This window comes from Opisthocomus hoazin, chromosome 1 (genome assembly GCF_030867145.1).
Source record: "Opisthocomus hoazin isolate bOpiHoa1 chromosome 1, bOpiHoa1.hap1, whole genome shotgun sequence".
Classification (NCBI taxonomy): Eukaryota; Metazoa; Chordata; class Aves; order Opisthocomiformes; family Opisthocomidae; genus Opisthocomus; species Opisthocomus hoazin.
Window position 1 is genome coordinate 20,988,962 of NC_134414.1, and position 23,660 is coordinate 21,012,621.

A 23,660-nucleotide genomic window follows, 5' to 3' on the forward strand; every position below is an offset into this window, starting at 1 on the left:
CCCCATGAGGAGGATTTCCACCCTTTACATCGTCACCTACATTTAATGCATATTCCAGAGCAAAATGCAATTACTTCCAGCGCAAGCACTTTCCTCAACCTCAGTCAGACAGTGAGGAGAGAAGGAAAGCAAGGCAGCAAAGTAAGTGAGGACTTCCACAGGGCAAAAGACCCTGAGAGCCCTCCACCTTCATTTTGCCTCAGCCCCTTCAGAGGTTTCTTCCCCTCCCAGTCCACCATTCCTCCTCCCACCTTGCTTTCTCCAACACCCTCCTCGCAGCATTGCCAGGACCCTCCTTAAAACCACAGCACTCCCTCAGGGAGCAGTCCCATCTCTGCCCCCTTCCCTTCCCTCACATCCACAAGTTTTCACAGCCTGCAAGGCCCCCAGCCAGCGTGCACCGGTGACGCCCCTTCCACCTGGCAGGGGTGGCCCCACCACCGAGGGACAGGCAGTCAACCAGAGCAGTGCATAGCAACAACCAGCACTCCCCATGGGGTTTGTTGACACTCCTCAAGGACTCCCACCCATTCTCCTGGCTCATAAATTGCCCCGTGCCATCACCTCCACGCAGTGAGGCACCGAGCAGGTCCCCCACGATGCAGCTGCTCATCCCGGCCACCCTCTGCCTGCTGGGCTCCTGCTGCCTCCGGGGCATGGAGGCACGGGAATATGAGTCCACCCTCACGGTGCCCAACGGAGGCCCCTGGGGCTGCTGGGGGCACAAACAATTTTGCCCCAGCGGCTACGCTAAGGGATTTGAAATAAAGGTAAGGTTTCACTCCTTCTCTGGGGTGGGAAAAACCCGGGTGTGAAATGATGTTATTTGTTCTGGTCTCAGCAGGGCTGGCCATAACACTTTGTCCCATCGCAGCAGTTTGCATTGTATCTGCATTGCTCACGCAGGCTTATCAGCACGAAATCTCTAGTGCACAGTAGCTCTTCAGGATTTCTGCCAGTGAGCAATTTCTTAGCAGAAGAGTCCATGGGTTAAGAAAAGACCTGGGATCGGTGCCACAGAGTTCATTCCCAGGGGGCTAGGACAACTCCCACCTGCCAGCACTCCAGCTCTGGGTGTCACAGCACACAGTGAGAGAGCAGGCATGACCCGGGATAGCAGCCACCAAGCGTTTCTGTGCCCAGAGCCTCTGCTCCACAGTGTGGAGAAAAAGCAGAGGTGGGCAACAGCGAAAAAGGGCTCCCTGAGAAATGCCAGGGAACTGCCTCACAGCCCTGCTCAGCAGCACTATCTATCTCTGGCTCTGTCCGTGGAGCCTCCTACCATCCCTCATCACAAGGGCTCACCTCACCTCTTCTTTTAAATCCAGGAGGGTGCTGACCTCTCCCATTTTCTTCCCCTCTTCTAAGGTGGAGCCCTACCAGGGATTTTGGCTGTTTGGCGACGACACGGCTCTGAACGGCATCCGTCTGCTCTGCACGGACGGCACAGTCATTGAGTCCTCTGTGGGGTGGTGAGTAGTCTTTGCTTTCTCATCCTCCTTGAGGGCAGCAGCTTCTGGGAAGCATGAAGGAAAACCAGCATGATGGTTTCTCCATAGGCACCCACACCCCCTGTAAAGCTGGGTCCCCACCCCACCTGAGGAGGTGGGTGAGGATCCCCAGGCCCCAAAGCGTGAAGGTCTTCAGGTAGAGATCTGGTGCCAGGGAAGGGAACAGTGCTTTGAAAGAAGGGGAGTTCAAAAAATGCAGATCTTAAACCTGTACTTTCTCCTTTTCCTCAAACGCTTACTTTGAAAAGGACATTGATATTAAGTAACAGGGACAAAGCAAGCAGCTGAAATTCCCAAGGGGTCCTGCAGCCCAGGGTTGGTGGTGGCCAGGCATCTAGGGGGTGATGGGGAAGCAGAATGAAACCCACCGTCCCCGTGTAGGTCCCCTGCCCCGGGACTACCAGGATCCCAGGCAAGTCTCAAAGCCGACTGCAGCACAGCAGAGGCTGAACACATCTTGGTGAGCTATTTTCTTCTCTGGTAGGTGGGGAAACTGGACCAAGGCCCAGCTCTGCCCCAGCAACAAGATGGTTTCCTTCTCGCTGCGTGTGGAAGAGAGGCAGCACCTGCGTGATGACACGGCAGCCAACAATGTGAGGTTTGCCTGCTCGGATGGGACACAGCTGGAGGGCTCGGGACTTTCAAAGGGTCACTTCGGCGTGTGGAGCCACAGCTGCACCCCTGGGGCCATCTGTGGGCTCCAGACAAAGGTGGAGGAACCCCAGGGACTGGGGGATGACACAGCTCTCAATGACGTGAGAGTCTTCTGCTGTGAGTGAGCCTGACACCCCACCCCGTGTCAGCATCTACAAAAGGATCCACCATTAAACCTTGAATCTGTCCTTGCACAAGGAGCAGTGTGCAATTTTCCTCCATCGAATTTTGTAAAGGGTAGCCAGATCCTGTGGTTACATCACCCAGGGGTTTTCCTTCTGCCCCCGTCCAATGGATGTGAGGTTGCTGCAGCTCCTTGCTCCCCGGTCCAGCCTGCAGCGAGGCTGAGGACAGGTTACCAGGAGGTGCACATGTGCGCACACACACACACGGCCAGCCACTGACAAACACAGAGCGCAGCGCTTTTACACTGTACCTACACCTGCATGGACGCACACACACACACAGCGCGCTTGCACACACACCAGCAGCGCGGACGGCAGGTACTGCACCTCTCCAGCTGGTCAGAATTGATGTCCGCTACTCAAATAAGTACCCACACATGGAAAATGGGAAAATCAGCTTCTCCATCTGCCCCAGAGCTGGCTCTAGGCCCCGGTTTCCTCAGGTGCTGGCACCGGCACCCTCCAGCCCCTGCAGCTCGTGGTCCCACTCCGGCTGCCGGCACTCGGCTCTCGGGCTGCTGCCCACTCCTCTGGCTGGGAGGTTGCTGGTGGTCTCTCACACGGGCTCAGAAGAGAGGGTGTGCCCACACAGAAGGCAGACAGAAAGAATGTAAGAGAAATTACTAGCAGTAGTAAATAACTATTTACAACATTACATAAGAATATTTAGTAAAATTGCAGGATAGGCTGTGGTGATCAGGTGCAGGGCTTTATCAGAGAAGTGTACTGACCAGCCAGCCCTTTTCATCCTCACTCTGATTTCCCACGCAGAACCACCTTTGATCCTTCCCCTCAACACCCCATAATAAGTCTTGAACATTCCCACAGCCCCATTAAAACACCTCACAAGAAGCCGTACAACGTCCCCAAATGCTTTTCCCCTGCAGCCCCCGTGAGCCCCTCTCCCTGCAGGCGCTGATCCCCGCCAGTCTGCAGAGCCTTCTGGGGAGGGGGTGGCCCCACCGGCTCCTCGGTGGGGTTCACCCGGGGGGCCTGGGGCTGATTGCTCTCCTCCAGCAATCACAGGGAGCAGGTCAGGAGCTCTGTGGCACAGCTGAGGTTACTGGGTGCTTCAGCTGGTATTGCCGCTGTGCTTCTGGCTGGGTCTTTGTGTTCATTGTGGTTCGGCTTTGTAATGAATTTATAACCTCACAAATTGCTGGGAGTGAGCACACCCATAGGTAAGGCAGGAGCCAGGACTGTAAGGGCTGGACAGTGAAGGAGGAGAAGAGGGATCACCTACCCTGGCAGGAACCGTGGTTTCAAAGGAGAGGAAGGGGAACTCTTCACCCTCTCTCCATTATAATGCTTAGGATGTGGAGAGATGACTGTCATACATTCTTTCATCTGTGAACAGGTTTAAATACACTATGCAGCCCCTGGCCCAGCTCCGTGCCTCTCCTTCCAGCCTGCGCAGCACAGCTTCTCAATAACTCCAGGAGCCTGATGCAAAAGAGGAACCCTGAGAATTTTTGTTTCCAAGACTGCAGTAATTCACATGCAGTGAATTCAGAAATGTACCATCATATAGGTGTCTTTCCTGAACCCACCACCATCTCCTTCAGCATCAGCCTCCTGCTCAGCTCCTCTCTGGAGTTCGTATTTTGTCCTGCTTTCCGGGGCTGTAGGCAATACCTCACATGTGAGGACTCTGACCATGATAACAAATATGGCACAGGGAGTAACCACAAACCCACATCTCACAGGGTACTATGCAGGAACAACTCAGTTGAAGAGTTGTAGGGTTCTTAGGTGCAGGGAGGACTTGGAGAGGAAGGGATCAAACAGCAAAGATGAGAAGAGTTCCAGAATGAATTGCCAAGATTTCAACAACAAACACTTTCCTCAGTACCAAGAGCACAAAGAGGAGGCAGAAATCTGAGAAAGACATAGGAGGCAGGGAGCAGATCATTAACTCTGGAAAGTTCATAGCCATTTCCCACACTCACACATTTGAAATTTGCTCGCTTTGGCATTCTCTCTGATAAGTAATTCCTGCTTAGGAAGATTGTGAATGGTCCTCAGTAGCACTGGAGAGCCAATAGTTTCTGTGCACACACTGAATATCTGAACACACAGGCACAGCTAATTCAGTGTTACCTTTGTTTAATCGCTGCTGGGAGTCCAAATGTTCCAGTGGTTTCCGAAGCATTACCAGTACCATTGCTTGTCCTTCTGCATCCAAATGGACAGGCTGCCACTTGGCATGCAGCCAGGAGAAGCCTCACAACAGGTATATTTACAAGCATGTTTAACCCTTTCCACCCAGCCTTTGAAAACGGGGCTTTGAAACTCCTAGTGGGTATATTTTTATTGCTTATTTGGTTGGTCACCAAGTACTTATATTATTCCATACCTATACCAGTAAGCCCCATAGAGACATCTGTTATCTCAGGAGACCACCAGATCTAAAATCAGAAGAGAACCACTGACTACATGAGCTGACAGCAAGGTCACACATGCTCATGGATGGGTATTCAATTTTAAGAGATAAAGGCGCTCTTCAGGTAGCTCAGTTTTCTGTTATGGGAATCTCTGTTTACAATTAGATACAGTAGGAAAATCCGTAACTCCGCTTTTCTCCTGGAAAAAAAGATTCCCCTAAGGCACTCTGAAATACACTGAGACAAAAAAGATGGGATTCTTGTAATGAATGTCTCAAGAGGTTTTTATATTACCTTCGTAGTATTATATCACTTTCATATTACTCATTCAGTTATGCGAGTTGTTGTACGCAGCACTTTACATGACATTAAACATGAAAGAGATGTTCTGTCTACACAGGCAGTTCCTGCAAGAGAACTAGTCTTAGAAGTCATTCCATGGTCTTCCCACTCAGCTCTTAGCCCTCCTCATCCTAACAAAAATGCTTGATTGGGTTGAATCCAGATGCAATGGCAGGTCCTCCTGAATAAGAAATATCCCAGTTTCTGGGCTGCAAAGATCTAACAGTGAAATGCTGGAAAAGAAATCCATATTCATTACTCCTTCAAGTTAATTCTTTGATTAATGTTGGATTTTGTACTGTGTATGTCGCTACTCTAAAACAGGCAAGCCCAGGGCTTGCTGCAGTTCACCACAAAGTGACCAGTCTCATGTCAAATGCTCACTTTCTGTCCGATCATAGCAGCACATGGCCCTTCTCACCTAGGAAAACCTGAATGAAATACCAGATGGAAATCCAAAGTTTTTCAGTAATGGTCCTGCTTCTTGTGCAGTTATTTACCTTGATGCACAGCAAGGGCTGGTTGAGATGTTTAATCTTACACCCCTCACTTCCTGCCTATTTTGCCGTCAGACACTTTCGATGTAAAGCAGCACATACTCTTCCCCCATTTGCTGGGCACAGCATGCATGGTGCTCATAATTTTACCTGAAGACATTCACAGCAACACTTCCTCAAAACACGTGGGTTATGTGCAACAATCACCATTAATGTAATAACGATGTCAGTTATTCACGTGTATATGGGTTTGAGCATCTGGAGGATGGAGCTGGGTCTAAAGTATAACACCTAGGGTTCACCTCTGTCAGCAGTGCGTTGTAGCTGTGGAGAGATGGTGGCCTTGCTCTACTCAAGCAGACAACCATCAGTCCTTCTCAGAAAGTCCTAGCTACTTGTCCAATATGGACTGATTCAGTCAGAGAAGAGCTAATGGAGTTACATCACAGTAAAGAAGCACAACATGGCATATTCTCAAGCTAAAATCATTGTTAAGGAAGCAGGCAGTAAAGGCAATGCAATGTCATTTACACTCCGGCAAGCAAAGTACAAACCACAAAGGTCTCTACACAGCTTAGACATGCACCCAAGGGGAACATTGCCTTGTGTGTACTACCGTGTTGTCCACAGCCAGCTGTGAGCTAGCTCTGCTGTTGTGGTTAACAGAGCCTGGAGCCTGCAGCCATAGCCATGGCTTCCCAGCAGTGTCACCAGCCCAGCACCGCGCCCATCAGAGCTAGCCAGGACCCAGTCCTGAGTGGAAGCAGCACCATGTTCGTATCTGTTCAGAGCAAATCTGCAAAGATAGACCTACTCTTGTCCTCAGCCCTCAGCACTGCTTTCCCACTGCTCCCACATTTTCTTCTACACCAGGTTTTTGTGCACAGCTTTCTACTTGCTCCTCTTTCTGTGCTAGACACAGGATAATGTCTGCTTTTTCTCAGACTTCTCCTCATTCACAAAATGGAGGCCTGCATGGAGAACAGGAACACTGACATGACAGCTGCTTAGAGCAGTGTCCATGTTTTATTATTTGCATCTGATAGTCCGTGTACTATCAGAGGAGTTCTGTCACATTTTGACTGTCTATTCTGGTGACAGACCTAATATGCAAAAACCCCAGTAATGAACCAGGACCCTTGTGGCACCAGGCACTGTGCAACCAAGGAACAGAAGGATGCTCCATGCTCTAATCTTTGTTTCAATTTGATCTCACACATTTGCACGCATCATTTTCATGTGCTAGTGAGGTGAGAGTGCACTTCTAGGAAGTCATCAACCTGTCACCCAGCTGTCACAACACCTGGGACACCCTTCCTGGGGTGAGAGAATAAATGTGAGGAATAAAACAGAGGATGAAAAACCCTTTGGAGATTTTCCTAGTGTTTCTCTGGGGGTCTGGACTAGATGATCCACAGAGGTCCCTTCCAACCCCTACGACTCAGTGATTCTGTGATTCCTAGGAGTACTGCAGGAAGACACACAACATTTGGGTCTTCTCCATTTTCTTTCCAAGGTTTGGTTCCCTCACTGCATTATCAGCCTCTGGACATGGCAGCCACGTGATACATGCGGTACAAGGCACTTTACAGACTCTGGAACCAGTGGATATAAAACTGCATATAGATCATATGAGCTGAAACAATTAACACCAAAGCTGGAAAATAGCTGTTTTCAAAGCCTTGCAAAATGGTCATGTCAGACAGCATGAACTCCGCCCTAGGCACTGGACATTTCAAAGAAACTGCCTTCATGACAGCAGTCAGCCCCAAAAGTGCCCCAGAAACTTTCTTGTTTCATCCTTAAAAGCAGCAAGTGTTGGATTCCAGTCTAAACTGGAATGTAAACTGCACTGCAGTCTAGAAGCCATCTTATGGTTCTCAGCATTCTCATCCTCTGAGCCTGCCCATTTCCTTCAGAAAAAGTGTAACACAATGCCAGTGCTGCAAGGTTTGAGCTTGGCTCCACATTCAGCAAATGTCCCCAAAGTTCAGAGCTCTTCTTAGCCAGCTTATTTCCTCTGAAAACATCTTTAATGAAGTAGTTTTTCATATTTTAATATTTGAAGCAGAAATACTGTATCTGATGTTATCTATTATTTTTTATTTTAGTAAGAGATTTGGTTTTGCTTCCACAAGCACGTGTTTGAATTGTAATAAAATCCTTACTGAAGTAATGGCTAATTCTGAACAAGCAAGTAATTATTCCAGTAAATCCAAGGCAGGGTACAAACAGCTACATCCCTCTGACCTTTCTGTCCCCCTTTTCAGAAAGGAACATGTACTTTGAGCAGTAGAACAAAATTTCTTGTGTTGTGGTTCTGCAGGGTCATAACAGAGTGCTGCCTATACCCACGTAATTAGAAGAGAGATTAATGAATTGCTAAAGCGTATGTTTCCAGTGGATAAAGCAGACAGAAAGCATATTTCAGTGGGCTGAACAGTTTATTAAATGAGATTATAATAGACATTTTGCCCCTTGTCAAGCATCATTTCAAGACAAATCGAGACAAATTGATGTAATTCCTTACCTCAGGAAAGTCCATTAGTTAAAAAAGGGCTGTACTCTCTACTGAGGCAAACTAGCATCGTCCCTCATTTCTTTTGGCCTGACTATTTTCTCCTTTTTTCTTTTCTATCCCCCAACCTTTCACATCTTCCCTTTGATTTTCTAGCAAAAACAGAGATCTGTGTCTCAGCCGTGACTTAAGACATATGCTTTCTAGCACTCTTTGCTGCGTTTGAGATTTCCTTGTTTTGCCCAGCTTCACCGCAGTGTTTGCGTGGACATTCCCATGGAGGGCAGCTGCCTTCCCTGCGCAGGTTTCAGAAGCTGATTGAGGAATAATCAGTCTCTTAAGCAGCTTTCAGATGCTGCTGTCCCTAGGAAAGAAGAGTGGAGGGAGGCCACAACACCCATGCCAGTCTGCCAATACCTGGAGCAGGTCCCTTTGTGCATCTGTGAAGGAGCTCATCCCTTGCCAAGGTCTGGAGGTGGCCTGGCTGAGAAGGAGAAAGGACACTTTTCTAGGGAGGGTACCCAGTCCCCGGCCTAGAGAGGTTCCAGAGCCAGCATGGCTGCTCTTTAAGCCACCTGGAGCTTTCATAACCATTTCAGTAACACACTTAAACCAACACATTTTAGCAAAGATGGTTAGAATTTTTCTGTCTAAGCTATGATGCCTATACACCTGACTTTGATGGGGCAGGATGGGGTTTCCTCCTACCGTTTCAGCAGATAAGGATATCTTTTGAAAGCTTCCTAGTAACAAGCTGCAACAGTGATACTGTCAGAGCAGAGTCTTAAAAGAAGGAAAAAAAATCACCTCTCATTTTTCTTCTCTCTGGCGTGATTTTGAAGTATATTAAAAAAAAAAAAAAAGAAATTTGATTGTATCAGGAAAGCAGCCATCAGCATTTGCTGTTCTTACGGTGCTTTCAAGCCTCAAATTTGTGCAAGTAACATCTGGTTTCACAAGAACAAGACACCAAAAAAGTGCTATGATTTCAATGTCTTACTAGAATCTGTGTCTTGACTGTAGCTGTAGTACATATTCCAAAGTCTCATCATGCAGCTATTTTTTTCCTGCTTCATCACAAAGGCCTGTCAAAAAACAACTACTGTCTAAGCACCCAGTTCCCCTTCTTCTCTAAATATTGCTTGTCTGCTCATAGAGATTTGTCTAAATGCACCTCTGTCATCTGTAATAAGGTAATAGGCCTAAAAATTACTTAGTGTCATCTTGCATCTTCCACTTAGGTACAGTAGATGTTTTAAACCTAAACTGATGCCTTTATTACACCTCTTTCTGCTCCTTGTAGCACTTTCAGATATCATCTCCCAATAACTGCAACAGAGAGAAAGAACATAAAACCCTTCTGATGATAGTGTTATTTTCTTGGGCTGAAAAATCCCCATGCAAAGTTCAGGTTCAATATCTCTGCCTAATTTGTCATTTGTGTTTGCTGTATTAATTAGACAACCCATAGAAATTCCACACGATACAGTCTGGTAGGAGCTGGTGTCTAGGCTGGATTGCCTGGAGCCCCGATAATGAAGCAGCGCTGCTGGCATGACATATTCATTAATAGCTGGTGTGCTGAAGCTCAGTGAAAAAAAACAATAAAACCATGGCCTGACAGGAAAGAAAAGCAGGACAAATTAGCAGTATCTGTGTTGCTGGTGCGACCCATTGCCCCGAGCAAGACAGGCAAGGTACCCTGTGCTTCTTTGGTGGGGCCAGCCAGGGTCCTCTCGCAGCTGCCCAGTGCTGGCATGTTTCTCCCGTGTTCTTCCTCCAGCACTTCTCTGCTCATATGCATTTGAATATGATATCCCTGGAGCCATTTGCCTCTCCTTGTCTAGAGCAACTTCCTAGCAAACTGTGCGGTTCCTAATTCCAACGCGCTTATCATCTGTCCCACCTTACACCACACTGCAAGGCTAGTTTTTGTGTAAATGGACTTACATCAGTTTTACGTACATCTAAAAGATCCAGAATGAAGACTGATTTTGCTGTCCAGTAAGCGTGAAACACCAAGTCAGCTTACTGAGCACATTTCTTGTGGATAAACTCAGTTTAAAAAACCCCAACCATCTGTTCATCATTCACTTACCTCAGCTGTGCTAGTCCTGCTTAAACTCGTTAGGACCACTTATACAAAGCCTTTCTTGTAACGCGAATTAAGGATGATTAGTTCATTATTTGTACACTGACAGAACGACGGCAAAAAGATACAAGCACCTGGAATTGCTCCAGGTTATCAGGAATGATTCTGCAGTTGGGTAGGGAGGGTTTGGCCTGGTATCCACAAAATTCAGTTTTACCCAAACTCTTTCATCAGTTTGTGCCTCTCTTTCTTTGGGTTATAAGCTGTTCAGGCCAGACACAATCTTATTACGCATACAGGGTGTATAGTGTAGGAGCTTACCTAGAGCCTCAAACTACATCAAACAGCTGTGGGGTTTTTGCTCTTGCCTCCCTCCCCAAGGCTTTTCATATAAACTCTGACAGCTCTGAGAAGAAGAAATGTTATCTCTCAGGAGAGGTTACCTTTGACTAAGGCATCTGCATCTTTTCAAACTCGTGGATATTTTTTTTTCAACTAATATCCTAAATGTTGTATGTTAGGTTGATGCAATTTTCAGTGAATGATGCAATTTTCAATGAGTGAGTTGGAAACACCTCAAAAATACAAGATTTATAATGGGAGGGAGATAAAGACCACAAAATGGTCGCAGAGCAGCCATTATGGAGTGGTGTGCCTCCAGCATTATTTTTCATGCAAAGCGAGTAGTATATTTTAAGTCAGCCACAACAACTACAAGAATCTGAGTCATTCCTTTGCACAGGAGGAATAAATTCTGTTAGGGATCAAGATGTGCTGAGGTTTCTTAATATAAAAGCGTATAGACTAGCACAAGTCCTTGTTACATGATGCTGTCCTGAACAGCACAGCAAAAGCAAGCTGAGAGCTAGTGTTTTCCATGGACTTGCCAGGAAATCTTTATCACTAGGTTGCACCCTACACGTTGGGCAGCTCACACTGGCTTGGTCAAGAGGCTGGCAGAAAAAAGGCATCTCCAGCTCCCCGAGTTGAATGTGTGTCAGTTATTTCTTTCTGCAGTCTTTACTTCAGTGTCTAAAGAAACTCCTCTTAGTACAGTTTCACAAAGAACGATTGTCCAAATGAAGATTTAAAAAAGAAAATGAGATTTGATTTTCTTTCAGAAGATCAAGTTTCTTTCAGAAAATCACATTGAAAGAAGCTAGAGTATATCCCGTGCCAGGGAAAGGCAGCCTTTGTTGTACCTAACCACACTGTTAGAGTCCCTAATTAAAGGAGAAAAAGAATTTCAGAGACACTATAATCTGTAGGTCCAGATTAAGATAACACTTCAATTATTCGGTCATAATACATGACAACTTTGAAACCAAAATAATCAAAAATGGGTGTTTGCAAGCTCAGCAACTACCCCAAACACATTTCCTTCTGCTTGTATTGATGCAGCAAGCAGACTTAATGCAATCACAATTTTCCCTCCAAGGCCTAAAGCCACCTCAGTTACACAGGCGGATTCCCAGAAGCATACCCTCAAGAGGAGAGGGGACTCTGCAGAAGAATATTTCGCCCCCAGATTTGAAGAGATGACTGAAACCTGTTCAAAACTCTGTTGTCTCTCCTAATCTTCATACTGATCAAGGGTGAAACTAAGAGGGAAAGCGTCCACTTTCCGCTGCTTCTCTTCATTGCTCTTCAAATTTTTCTATTTCCTTCTTATTTTCAAACACCATTTTTGTACTTCTTCCGAGCAGTCTCGGCAAGCTCACCCAGCGTATTTTCAGGGCCATCAGAGCTGCCTCTTCATCCCCTCTGATCAACTTTCCCAGCACTCCTAGAGCAGCTTCACCTTTTGTGCCATGCCTCTTTTGGGAATAGCTTCTTTTCGGGTTGGCAGGACGTTCTATCACAGAAGCAATATCACCACCAAAACTATTAATCATGGCTCTGCCACAGGTAGCAGCACACATTAGGCTGTAACTAGAGACAGTCAGAAAAACAAGGTTATTTTATTAGGAAGTTCCAGCTAAAGGCTGGACATCACTCAGCTGGATAATTACAACAATTACTTCTGGCTTCCAAATTACACAGAGAAAACCAACATTATTTTCAAGAGGCTGTGTCCAGCAGCACTGTGGGAAGCACGTGATGATGGAATACGTACCTGGAACTGGTCTTTTGCTTTATGTGGTTCTGGCTGTACCAGAACATACATTGCCTAGTTCTCCCTTAAACCTTACAGTTTTACTGTTTCTCCTGCTTGGCATGTGCAGCCAAGAATTTCCTAGAATTTTCCACTCATTTTCTCCTTGGCTGTGACTCAGTAGGTGCTGGAGCTACGGATGCCGGAGGTTTCCACCACTGGAAACCCCAAGGAAAGTTTTGCCTTCAGCTTAATCCCATGCTTGGGCCCAAACAAGCCACAGAGCAGAGTCATTATGAAAGTGATGCCAGTGAGATCTGTTGTCATAAAATTGAGACCTCCACGTAGGAGCTTTGTAATTAAGGAAAACACAGACGCAACGAGTTATTACATTTGGTGCTGTGGGAGTTTTAGGAAAGCATGTTTTCTGTAACTCATGGAATAACACGACCTTTGACGTGACTTTTTTTTTTCTTTTATTGTTAGCAGATGTCATTGCAGTCAAGGGAAGCAGGATACCATATGGCCACTGTTTTAAGAGAGTCATTTAATTAAGTCCATGCCTTTGATACCATATACTCAGAGCCTTCAGGAACACCAGTCGATTACAAAGTAGTCTTCAAATACCTCAGACCCTTGCAGGTTCAGCCAGTAGTGGGGCTGAGAATGTATCCCAGATACACACACACCACAGAGGACACTGACACGGCTGCCACGCAGACTGCCACAGACAGCACGGTCTTTGCCAGCATCCCCACAAACACCAACGGTGCTCACGTATGGGCACCCATCACTCAGTCCCATCCCTCGTCTCCAGCCAGCCAGGACTGAAGCCCGCTAGTGAGAACAAACACCCCTTCGCTCTCCAGGTTCACAAGCACGTCCACATTCACAGATACCTCAGATGTCAGCACAGCCCCTGCTTCCAGCTAACGTCCATGCCTGAACCTGGCGCCCCTTACCCCATACGTAAGTCTCTTCCTACTCACCAGCTCACCCAGCTTGACGCTCATGAGCTAAACAGTCGCACACACTCACACGCTCATCTCACAGGCACCTCACAAACATCAGCCCAGGCTCTCAATCACCTAACATCCCTACCCAGACCCCAGGACCCTTACCCAGCTACCAACTCAGACCTCAAGTCTTTCTGGAGGCCGGTCTCCTCCAGCTAGTCCAGCTCAAAGTTTGCTGGCAAACACATGAGTGTACGCACACAGGATTAAATTCACCGTGGAAATATTAACACACTCAGGTTTTCCAGTTGCTGGCATTTAGGTCTCTCATGTACAAGCTGGTCTTTCCAGTTGCTGACAGCCAGACCCCCAGGCCCTGGGACCCACAGCTCCTTCTCCAGCTGCTGGCACTTAGACCTTGCAGCTCTCACACACAGCACAGCAAGACTACAAAGAAAGAATGGTTCAGGAAAGGATTTAATAAGAAAATAGGATAGATGTGGTGGTCAGGCACAGGACTTAGTCCAGCCAGCCCTTTTTATCTTTCATTTTCTCCATTGCCTCATGCTTGATCTTCACCCATCTGCCCTGATCTGTCCCTTGCCCTAAACTTTCTGTAATAAATATTACATAATCCCACAAACCCTTTCTGATATCCTATAATAAGCTTTGCATAGGCCCACAAGCCCCCTCAAATATCCAACAAGACTACAATAATCATGTTTTCCTCTTTATCTGTGACAAAGCTGAGGCTGATATCTTCAAGGCTGTGCCTGAGTAGTTCCTTTACTGGCCCATTGATCAGCGACCAAAGAGTTTCAGCCTTCACTGGATTGGCTTGGCTTGGGTTCCAACAGCCATCTGTCTCACCAACGGAGGGACCACAGTTTCTATGTATAAAGATTTTGGTTCAGGTAGTTGAAAGCTGTTATGTATGTGCCAATACTTCTAATGCTCAAATCCAAAAGAATTGAACACATGCAACAAGCCCGTTGAACACAGCAAGTGTCACAGCTGCAGCATAACAGGAAAAGTTATCTTTTTGTACCTCAGTTGCCCATCTCTAAATAATAGTCTAACAGTCCTTCCTTTCCCACAGATGATGAAGCATTTGGGACAGAAACCGCTCTCGTTATGTGTATTCACAGTATTTCTTGTCTGGCCCTGTTGGAGACCCAAGTAGTAATAAAGTATTTTTTTCTGTTATTCAAAATCACTTCTGTTTCATCAGATAAATAACTATTAGACAATAAAATCATCTTGCTAACAGAAAACTGAATTAGCAGTCCATAATCTCTATAATCAGGAATGAATAAACTAAGATGCAAACACCAGTGCATATCATTTCCAAAGTCCTGAGCAGTTCCACCAGAACAGTTCTTCAAAAAACAAAAAAAACCCCAACAAAACCCAAGGATACATGAACATTCTTCTGCTATGATTGCAATCGCAGTGGCAGTCAAAATTCATATAATGATATAATCTTCTCAAACTTAGGGAAATATCTGGGCTACTCTTGTTTGGGGAACTTTGAAGGACAGATGCCTCATCCTGGGCAGTTCAGTCTGGAGCCAGAGGCTCTTCTCAGTCCTTTAAACAAGGATTAAAAAGAAGAGAGACTTTTTTGGAAATGTAGGCAGTCTTGAATCCATAACCAAATTCCTGCCCTCTACAGCTCTATGTTGTTTTAAAAAAAATCTTCTATTTCCTGCTGTATTTTTACATAGTATTAAATTGCTGCAATTGCTATACTAAAAACATCTTCTGGAAGTGTTTGTTTTTGTTTGGGTTCTTGCAGTGCATCCAGAAATAAGAGCCTTGAGGAACACTAGATCCTCCAAAGATGCATATCTTAGCTGAAGTAATAGGTTCACTGTCAGTGTAAGAGTCCAGAGCTCCGCGCCAGCAACTCTTTATTTTTGATTGTGCTCAGCAGGAGTACAGAGCCTGGAGCTACGCTGTCCCTGGGACTCCTGCTGACACTTGATGACTTGACTGAAAATGCTATATTGCCCACATCTGCGTGAAGCAAGAGATTTCACCTGTTTAGAGGTTTGTACCACGGAAAGCAATAGAAGTCCACCTGAAGTCACTAAATTAAATGGTTAGTAAAAGCCAGCAGGAATTAAAGAGAGGAGGGGTTAATCAGTCAGACGAAGAGGCTGCTGATGTAACCTAGGGAATACACAACACCATTTGTGCAAGAAGCACATGAGAACTGGAGCTCAGCAGAACAGAACGGACATTTTAAAATTTGGCATAACTGGGAAAAAAAGTGCCACAAACAGGTATGCTGCTCTTCCCATGTTTTTTCATTAAGAGCAGGGAGACAAGGAAGAGAGGGATGTGACTGCTTCTGTCCATTCTACATTCTTCATTCTCTTCTGTCACCTCTGGTATGTCATCATCTTGTTTTTATGTGAAAGGCAGCAGAACTACACTCCAGTAGCATCACGTGTTGCTACACACAGTGCCTCATCCCGTCTTGAACAAAATGGTCTTTTGAGGTCCTTTGTCTGGACTAGGGATTTGAACATAATTTCAAAAAAAATTTCCTTCCTGCCAAAATTACCTCCTTGCTGTTGTTCACATTTTCAGGGTTGTGCTAAGGCTTTAGAAATCATACATCCTAAACCTAAAACCCACGTGACATTTAATAGCATCATAGGAATCATCTGGATCCCAGTGTTATATGAGACCAAAGAGATGGATTGAATAGTGGAACGAACCACCATTTTCAGGATTTCATTATCCTCATCACACAGGAGTTACAGAATCATTAATATTCCACATAAATTATATCTATTTCTTTCTCTGTAGGCTGTTCAAAGAAAAAAATAGTCTCAAGAAATTTTTCTTTTTTTTTTTTAATTCCTTACCCATATACATCACATTTAGATGTTTACTTGCTTTCACTCCAGTTCCAAGGTACAGGTTGGAAGAGGGTAGGTCCCTGGGCTCCCTGTAGCCTGCTTTTTGAAACAGTTTTTTCTTCCGCAAGTCCTCGGGAATGTTGCCCAATTTCTTTGACTTCTGAAACATAACCACCAGTTTATGTGAAAACTTGCCCTCAGTTTTCAGGGGCTGACCTCCGTTAAAATCCTGTGCCCTCAGCAGGAGGAGCCGTCAATTCTCCCCGCAGTTCCCATCTCTCATTAGAACATTAAACAACATTAACAAATGTTAAACATTCAATATGTGAAACATATTAAACGTTCCCATTTTTAATAAGATGATATTTCGCAAATATTTTAGAACAAGAATATTCTGATAGCTGCTGCAAGACTGACAGTAGAAAATTTATATTCTGTACCATATAACTTCCATATAGAGGAAAAAAAATAGTTTTCTGCATTGAAATACAGGCTACAATTCAGCCTTCCTGGATTCAAGTTTCTACAACACAGGTGTCTACACATGAGGCAGGTGCTCCAGCTCCCATTAGAGCCCATGGGGAGCCAGTCAGGACGCTGCTTGGAGTCCACCAGCTCATCCCAAAACCACCACCCACACTCAGTGGCCTGAATCACCCCTGACTCTGCTCACTGTACTGACTGTCACAGGAGTTCAGACACCTTCCCCACACTGGTGTTAAATCACCCCCTAAATTTAAGGTGAGATATATCCTACTCCTTGCATCTCATCGCTGAGTAGTGAAAAGTCTCCACCTTTTGTTACATTTCTTAATGAAACTGCAGAATTCATTTCAAAGCAAATTCTGAAGGTTATAGAAGAAACAAAGGTTAAGTTACTTTTCAGGAAGGGTAACACTGTCTCTGGTGGCTTCTCAGAGGAGGAAAGGTAAATTGTTCAATGTAAAAACTGGACTTGAGAGAGATATAAGGGGTCTTGGTTGAAATGCATCTACAACCCACAACTGCACATCAGGTTCTCTTTCAGAGGATGCTGACGGACATTGGAAAGAAGTTTCTTTCCTCATATGGTCAGTGCGTGTACAAAGTTTCAAGCAGTTCTGTAGTTTCACAGGGAACAAACATAGACAACTACTGAGGTATTCAGACCTTCACTGCCTCTCATTGATGCCTGTCTTGGAAAGAATACATAAATTGTTCCAGCACTGAAGCAATTTCTCCTCTCAGAGGGCTTGTCCCAACAGAAGGAAGAAAGATGTTTGAAGATGCAGATACAGAACCACAGTTCGTTTTTTTTAATTCCCGAGGGCCTTTTTTCTGTGATACTACAAAGCTTGTCAAAGATGGCAAGAAAGTCCTGTAGGGCTCCTGTCTGCCGACAGTAGCTATTAAGCATAAACTGACTGTCACGTGGGAGTGGTTTTTTATTTTTTTCCAGCAGTGGTAGAGCACTGTGGAAGGAAAGAGAAAAATGTCATTAAAATGCAGTGTTATTTAAATATATCCTTTTCGAAACAAATGCTGATTACTTGATCGTAGGGAGAGGGCACACAGATGACTTTCAGGATCTGAACGTTTTGCTTCTTGCAGCAATGTGTTTTACCTACTTCAGGGAGTTTGGTACTAAGAATCGAGCTTCGTAGCCACAAGAGGGTGCAAAACGACCCAGCACAAAGAGCAGGGTTTGTGCATGTCAGGACAACCTTTCTGCTGCACAAATCATCAAGAGGAGAGTGAAAATTACACCCTTTTTCTTGGCAGTAAAGCTTCATCTGAAAGAACTTTTTCACAGATGAATTTTATTTGGACTGCATAATGACAGAAAATTCAAAGTAGAAATACTGCAAGCCTTGCTCAGAGGGAAAGGTAACTTTTCAAGGATGTGTGAAGATTCTTGTAGAGAGAACGTCAAAAAATTTACTTTTTTAGAAAGTTTGCTTTTTTCCTTTTTTTTTTTTTTTTTTTTAAGAAAAGTCCTTAACAAAAGTAACAAAGCTATGCCCCACAGGTCTAGGCAATTTTACACATACTGTAACATTACACTATACTTGAACGGCTCTGTAAATATTTATTAGTCTGTGGTAACAGTATTTTCACATCTCCCCCAAATACTCCAAACCATCCAGATAGTTTCTTGCTGAATTTCAGAGATTGGCATGCAAGTTATCAAACATTTTGTTCTACTTCTTATTTCCTTATTCCTGATGACTATTTTCTCCTTTGAAAACATAATTGTGTTTAGCATCTGGTCAAAATTAATCTTTTTTACAAAGTTAGAAACCAAAATTACTTCATCTTCCTTTTGCACCATCAATTATTTGCTGTTATTCCTAACTCAGCAATGATGCCATGGTGTCATTGCCTTCCTCTTAGCGTAGGTGTGGGAGCTTCTCTCCTTGTCCTCTATGACCTTACAAGTCACTAGATCCACTTCACATCTTAGTCCTTCTGGTTTTATCCCTACACATTCCTGTTATGTCCTTACATAGATCTCTAATAATTTTCCTTTCCATAATTCAGAAGCAGATTATCATCCCTCCTGTTAAACGTTGCCCTGTGCTGACCACATCCGCAGGTGGAAACCCCCACAAGCTCTAATCTTTCTGTGGGTTATTCCTCATTTGCAAAATGGGAGTGAAAAGCATGTATTTTCCTCTGCTCTGAGTTTTTTTTGGCTAGAGCTTGAACTCTTTATGACATGGGTGGCCTAGTTATGTGACTGGGCAACAGCCAGCACAGCAGCCAATTTGGTCTGCAACATGCTGGTAGCAATACAATATTCACAAATTATAAACCATAACTTATTTGTTGTATTTGAGAAACAGTTTCGAAATGCCAATGCTAATACTACTCCTTTCCCATTACAATAAGTAGGAAAACATATCAAATGGAGACCTCTGACAGTATTTTTCCGTTAACAGTCCTCAGTCTTCAATGCAGGCTGCAAATACTCAACTTTTCTAAGCAACAAAATACTCTGAAGTTCAAACACTATGAATATTGATAACTTCAAACGTCAAGACGAGCTTGTTCAAGTCTAAAAGATTCCTTCCCATCTCCAAACTCTGTCTACACATCTTTACCTTTTTAAATAATAATCCATCAGGAAGACACCCTTCATAAGGATCAACCCCCTCTTTATAATTACTTGTTGCATTGGCCATTCATGGCTGCTAGAGAGAGATTCAGTCAGCTTCTGGTCAATACAAGCAATAAACTGGGAGTAGGTCTTTAAATATAGGGAGACCACGAATGTGCATCCCAGCATGGCACTAAAAAGGATTTTGCCCAGAAGTGTGACTACTCATTGCCTTTACTACAAAAGAGATGTCTCCAGCTTCAAGGGCTGGAAAGAGAATGAATTCCACCAGCGACTATCAGTGGGGACTGTGAATCAGTGGGAGAGTCAGACCTTGGTATCTCCAAACAAAATAAAACGTTGAATTAATTAATTTCTTTAATCAAAGAATTGAAAGGAATAGAAATTTTCTGCCAGGCGTGCTGTCAAACTGACAAAGTGACTCAGCAAGCAAAATAATTGGTCTGTAATGTGATTATATTTGAGGATTCAAGTTGGGGTTTAGACATGCTGTTAAAGACTAAACCGAAATAACAGATTTAACACAAAGTTGTCAGGCCTGCAGTTTTAAACAGTCCTGCTGTCTGTCATTCAACAAGCGGAAACTCAGTGCAAAAGATAATTGGCTGCTGTGTCACCACACTAGGGCTTCATTAGTAAATATCCTTAATAAGCTGATCCAGATGTGGAACATGTTCCCTGAGCAGGTGAGAGTGATCACGTTTAGGCGGCTCCCCAAGACCTGTCCTCTTGCATAATGTTCTTCCTTCAGAAGAGGGAGACACTCAATAACCACACACCCCACTCCCAGTAAACAGACCCTGTCCCTGGGACCCCCACCTCGTAGGAAAGGGAATCGCACGGGTCTCCAAGGACTCCCCAGGACCAGGCAATGCCAGTCTACTTAACCGAGAGGCATTCACATACGGAGATGCTAAGCGTGATACCAGGCGGGAGAAACATTTTTGCTGCCACCCTCGAATTAGCAGACGTACTGCAGGCAACCTGTTACAGCAAAACATACAATGAAAACTGCATAGCCAGAAATCTTCTGTGAGCCTAAAACACAGCAACCAGAAGCTGTACAAAAATGACTGTGCTGCTCAAGTAACGAAAATGAAACATCACAATTTTATTGCCCTAAATAATGCAGTCATGTGCGCAAAACACCACAGGACTGGTGGCAACAGAACTCAAGAATCACCTGACTACTAAAGCAAAGGAAACTATAAGAGCAGCAGAGAAAAGAGGATTTCTTTTAACAAAAGCATTTATTAAGAAAAGGTGTATCGCTATTAGCAAAATACTTCTTAATGGAATGGTCTTTCATGTGGGGGACCTTAAACTAGATTTTTCCAGTTAAAAAAAAAAATCTTTGCTGGGTGTTTAAGATTGCTGACAATTTTTTCCCCATAATAATCATACTGAATTTGGCCTCCTCTGGTGTAAAACTGATTCCTGGATTATTTCTTCACTTTCTCATGAAATGCCAGAGCACAGGATGTTCTGTACAAGTAAGTGACACTGGAAACTCTTACAGATGCTTTTTTGCCCCCACATTCATGGCTGGCTGTTATCTGACTTCTCGCCTCTTTGTATCATGAGTCATACTCTATTCCCAAGCAGCATCCATTCTCGCTCCTGCTAAAAAAACCCAAAAACTAACTTGATGCCACTTTTATTTTCTCTTGTTTCCTGTAAAAATGCAATTGTTTATAGCCTTTCTGGATATCTGCTAATCACTTTTTCTTTAGACTTACAAGTTGTAAGTAAGTGTAAGAAAGTGGCTTGTAATATGGACAGTCAAGACCAATGTTTGTGGATTGGACCCCTGGAATATGTGACAAAAATATCCCTTTCCTAATCCTATGCTCCTGTGACAAAACAACGGAACTGTCAAGCAAAGGAGGTGTGAAAATTACCCAGAAACCAGAGGCCACGGGCAACGAGGGACTCTGAGGGTGATTTAGTGCACTCTGCTCCAAAACAGAGTCACCCCACTGGTGCCACTCCCAAAAAACACTCTTCAGCCTGTTCTCAAAACCCCCAGGCCCCAGAGCTGTGGAGCCCAGAGCAGGGTGTGCTATTCCTGCTCAGGCACTGCCACCACTGGCTAGAGAAGACGTGTCACATACGTCCAGATATGCTAATACAACATATACTAAGCAAATGTGGATGAAGGAAAGGCTCTGGATGTCATCTACCTGGACTTTAGTAAGGCCTTTGACACTGTTGCCCACAGCAGCCTCCTGGAGAAACTAGCTGCCCATGGTTTGGATGGGTACACTCTCTGCTGAGTGGCTGAATGGCCGAGCGCAGGGAGTGGTGGTGAATGGAGTTAAATCTATCTGGCGACCAGTCACATGTGGTGTTCCCCAGGGCTCAGTTTTGGGTCTGGTCTTGTTTAACATCTTTATCAATGATCTGGATGAGGGGATTGAGTGCTTCCTCTGTAAGTTTGCAGATGACACCAAGCTGGGTGGAAGTGTCGATCTGCTTGAGGGTAGGAAGGCTCTGCAGAGGGATCTGGACAGGCTGGATCGATGGGCTGAGGCCATCTGTATGAGGTTCAACAAGGCCAAATGCCAGGTCCTGCACTTGGGTCACAACAACCCCATGCAGCGCTACAGGGTTGGGGAGGAGTGCCTGGAAAGCTGCCCATTGGAAAAGGGCCTTGGGGTGTTGGTCGACAGCCAGCTGAACATGAGCCAGCAGTGTGCCCAGGTGGACAAGAAGGCCAATGGCATCCTGGCTTGTATCAGGAATAGTGTGGCCAGAAGGAGCAGGGAGGTGACGGTGCCCCGGTACTCGGCACTGGTGAGGCCACACCTGGAGTACTGTGTTCAGTTTTGGGTCCCTCACTACAAGAAGGACATTGAGGTGCTGGAGCATGTCCAGAGAAGGGCAAAGAGGCTGGTGAGGGGTCTGGACAACAAGTCTTACAAGGAGCGGCTGAGGGAGCTGGGGCTGTTCAGTCTGGAGAAGAGGAGGCTGAGGGGGAAATTTATTGCTCTCTACAACTACCTGAAAGGAGGTTGTAGCGAGGCAGGTGTTGTTCTCTTCTGCTGGGTAGATGAGGGGAGAGCTGTGGCTGTTGTCTACCTAGACTTCAGCAAGGCTTTCGACACAGTCTCCCATAATATCCTCCTAGGGAAGCTCAGGAAGTGTGGGCTGGATGAGTGGTTGGTGAGGTGGATTGAGAACTGGCTGAATGGCAGAACTCAGAGGGTTGTCATCAGCAGCGCTGAGTCTAGTTGGAGGCCGGTAACTAGTGGTGTCCCCCAGGGGTCAGTACTGGGCCCAGTCTTGTTTGACTTCATCAACGACCTAGATGAAGAGTTAGAATGTACCCTCAGCAAGTTTGCTGATGACACAAAACTGGGAGGTGTGGTAGATACACCAGAAGGCTGTGCTGCCATTCAGCGTGACCTCGACAGGCTGGAAAGTTGGGCAGAGAGGAACCTGATGAGGTTCAGCAAAGGCAAATGCAGGGTCCTGGACCTGGGGAGGAACAACCCCATGCATCAGTACAGGCTTGGGGCGGATCTGCTGGAGAGCGGCTCTGTGGAGAGGGACCTGGGTGTCCTAGTGGACGACAGGTTGACTATGAGCCAGCAGTGTGCCCTGGCTGCCAAGAAGGCAGTAGGTCAAGGGAGGTTCTCCTTCCCCTCTACTCTGCCCTAGGGAGGCCCTATCTGGAGTACTGTGTCCAGTTCTGGGCTCCCCACTTCAAGAAAGATGAGGAGCTACTGCAAAGAGTCCAGCAGAGGGCTACAAGGATGGTGAGGGGACTGGAACATCTCTCCTATGAGGAGAGGCTGAGGGAGCTGGGCTTGTTCAGCCTGAAGAAGAGAAGGCTGCGAGGGACCTTATAAATGCTTACAAATATCTGAAGGGTGGGTGTCAGGAGGATGGGGCCAGACTCTTTTCACTGGTGCCCAGTGACAGGACAAGGGGCAATGGGCACAAACTGAGGCACAGGAAGTTCCACCTGAACATGAGGAAGAACTTCTTCCCTCTGAGGGTGGCGGAGCACTGGAACAGGCTGCCCAGGGAGATTGTGGAGTCTCCTTCCCTGGAGATATTCAAGACCCACCTGGACAAGGTCCTCTGCGGCCTGCTGTAGGTGACCCTGCTTCGGCAGGGGAGTTGGACTAGATGATCCACAGAGGTCCGTTTCAACCCCTAACATTCTGTGATTCTCCCAGGTAACTAGCGATAGGACAAGAGGCAATGGCCTCAAGTTGCGTCAGGGGAGGTTTATATTAGATATTGGGAAAAATTTCTTTACTGAAAGAGTGGTCAGGCATTGGAACAGGCTGCCCAGTGAGGTGGTTGAGTCACCATCCCTGGAGGTATTTAAAAAACATGTAGGTGTGGCACTTCCGGATATGATTTAGTAGGCATGGTGGTGTTGGGTGGATGGTTGGACTTGATGATCTTAGAATCATGGGTTGGAAAAGACTTCTATATT

General features: G+C 45.5%; 1 protein-coding gene across 1 annotated transcript; it reads left to right on the top strand.

The window, feature by feature from the left end:
* The first annotated feature begins 599 nt into the window (after positions 1 to 599).
* Positions 600 to 2,290, top strand: LOC104333066 (vitelline membrane outer layer protein 1). The gene is made up of 3 exons (XM_009938530.2): positions 600 to 770; positions 1,369 to 1,472; positions 1,996 to 2,290. The coding sequence occupies exons 1-3, from the start codon at positions 600 to 602 to the stop codon at positions 2,288 to 2,290; spliced, it is 570 nt and encodes a 189-aa protein (XP_009936832.1).
* Positions 2,291 to 23,660: the final 21,370 nt, after the last annotated feature.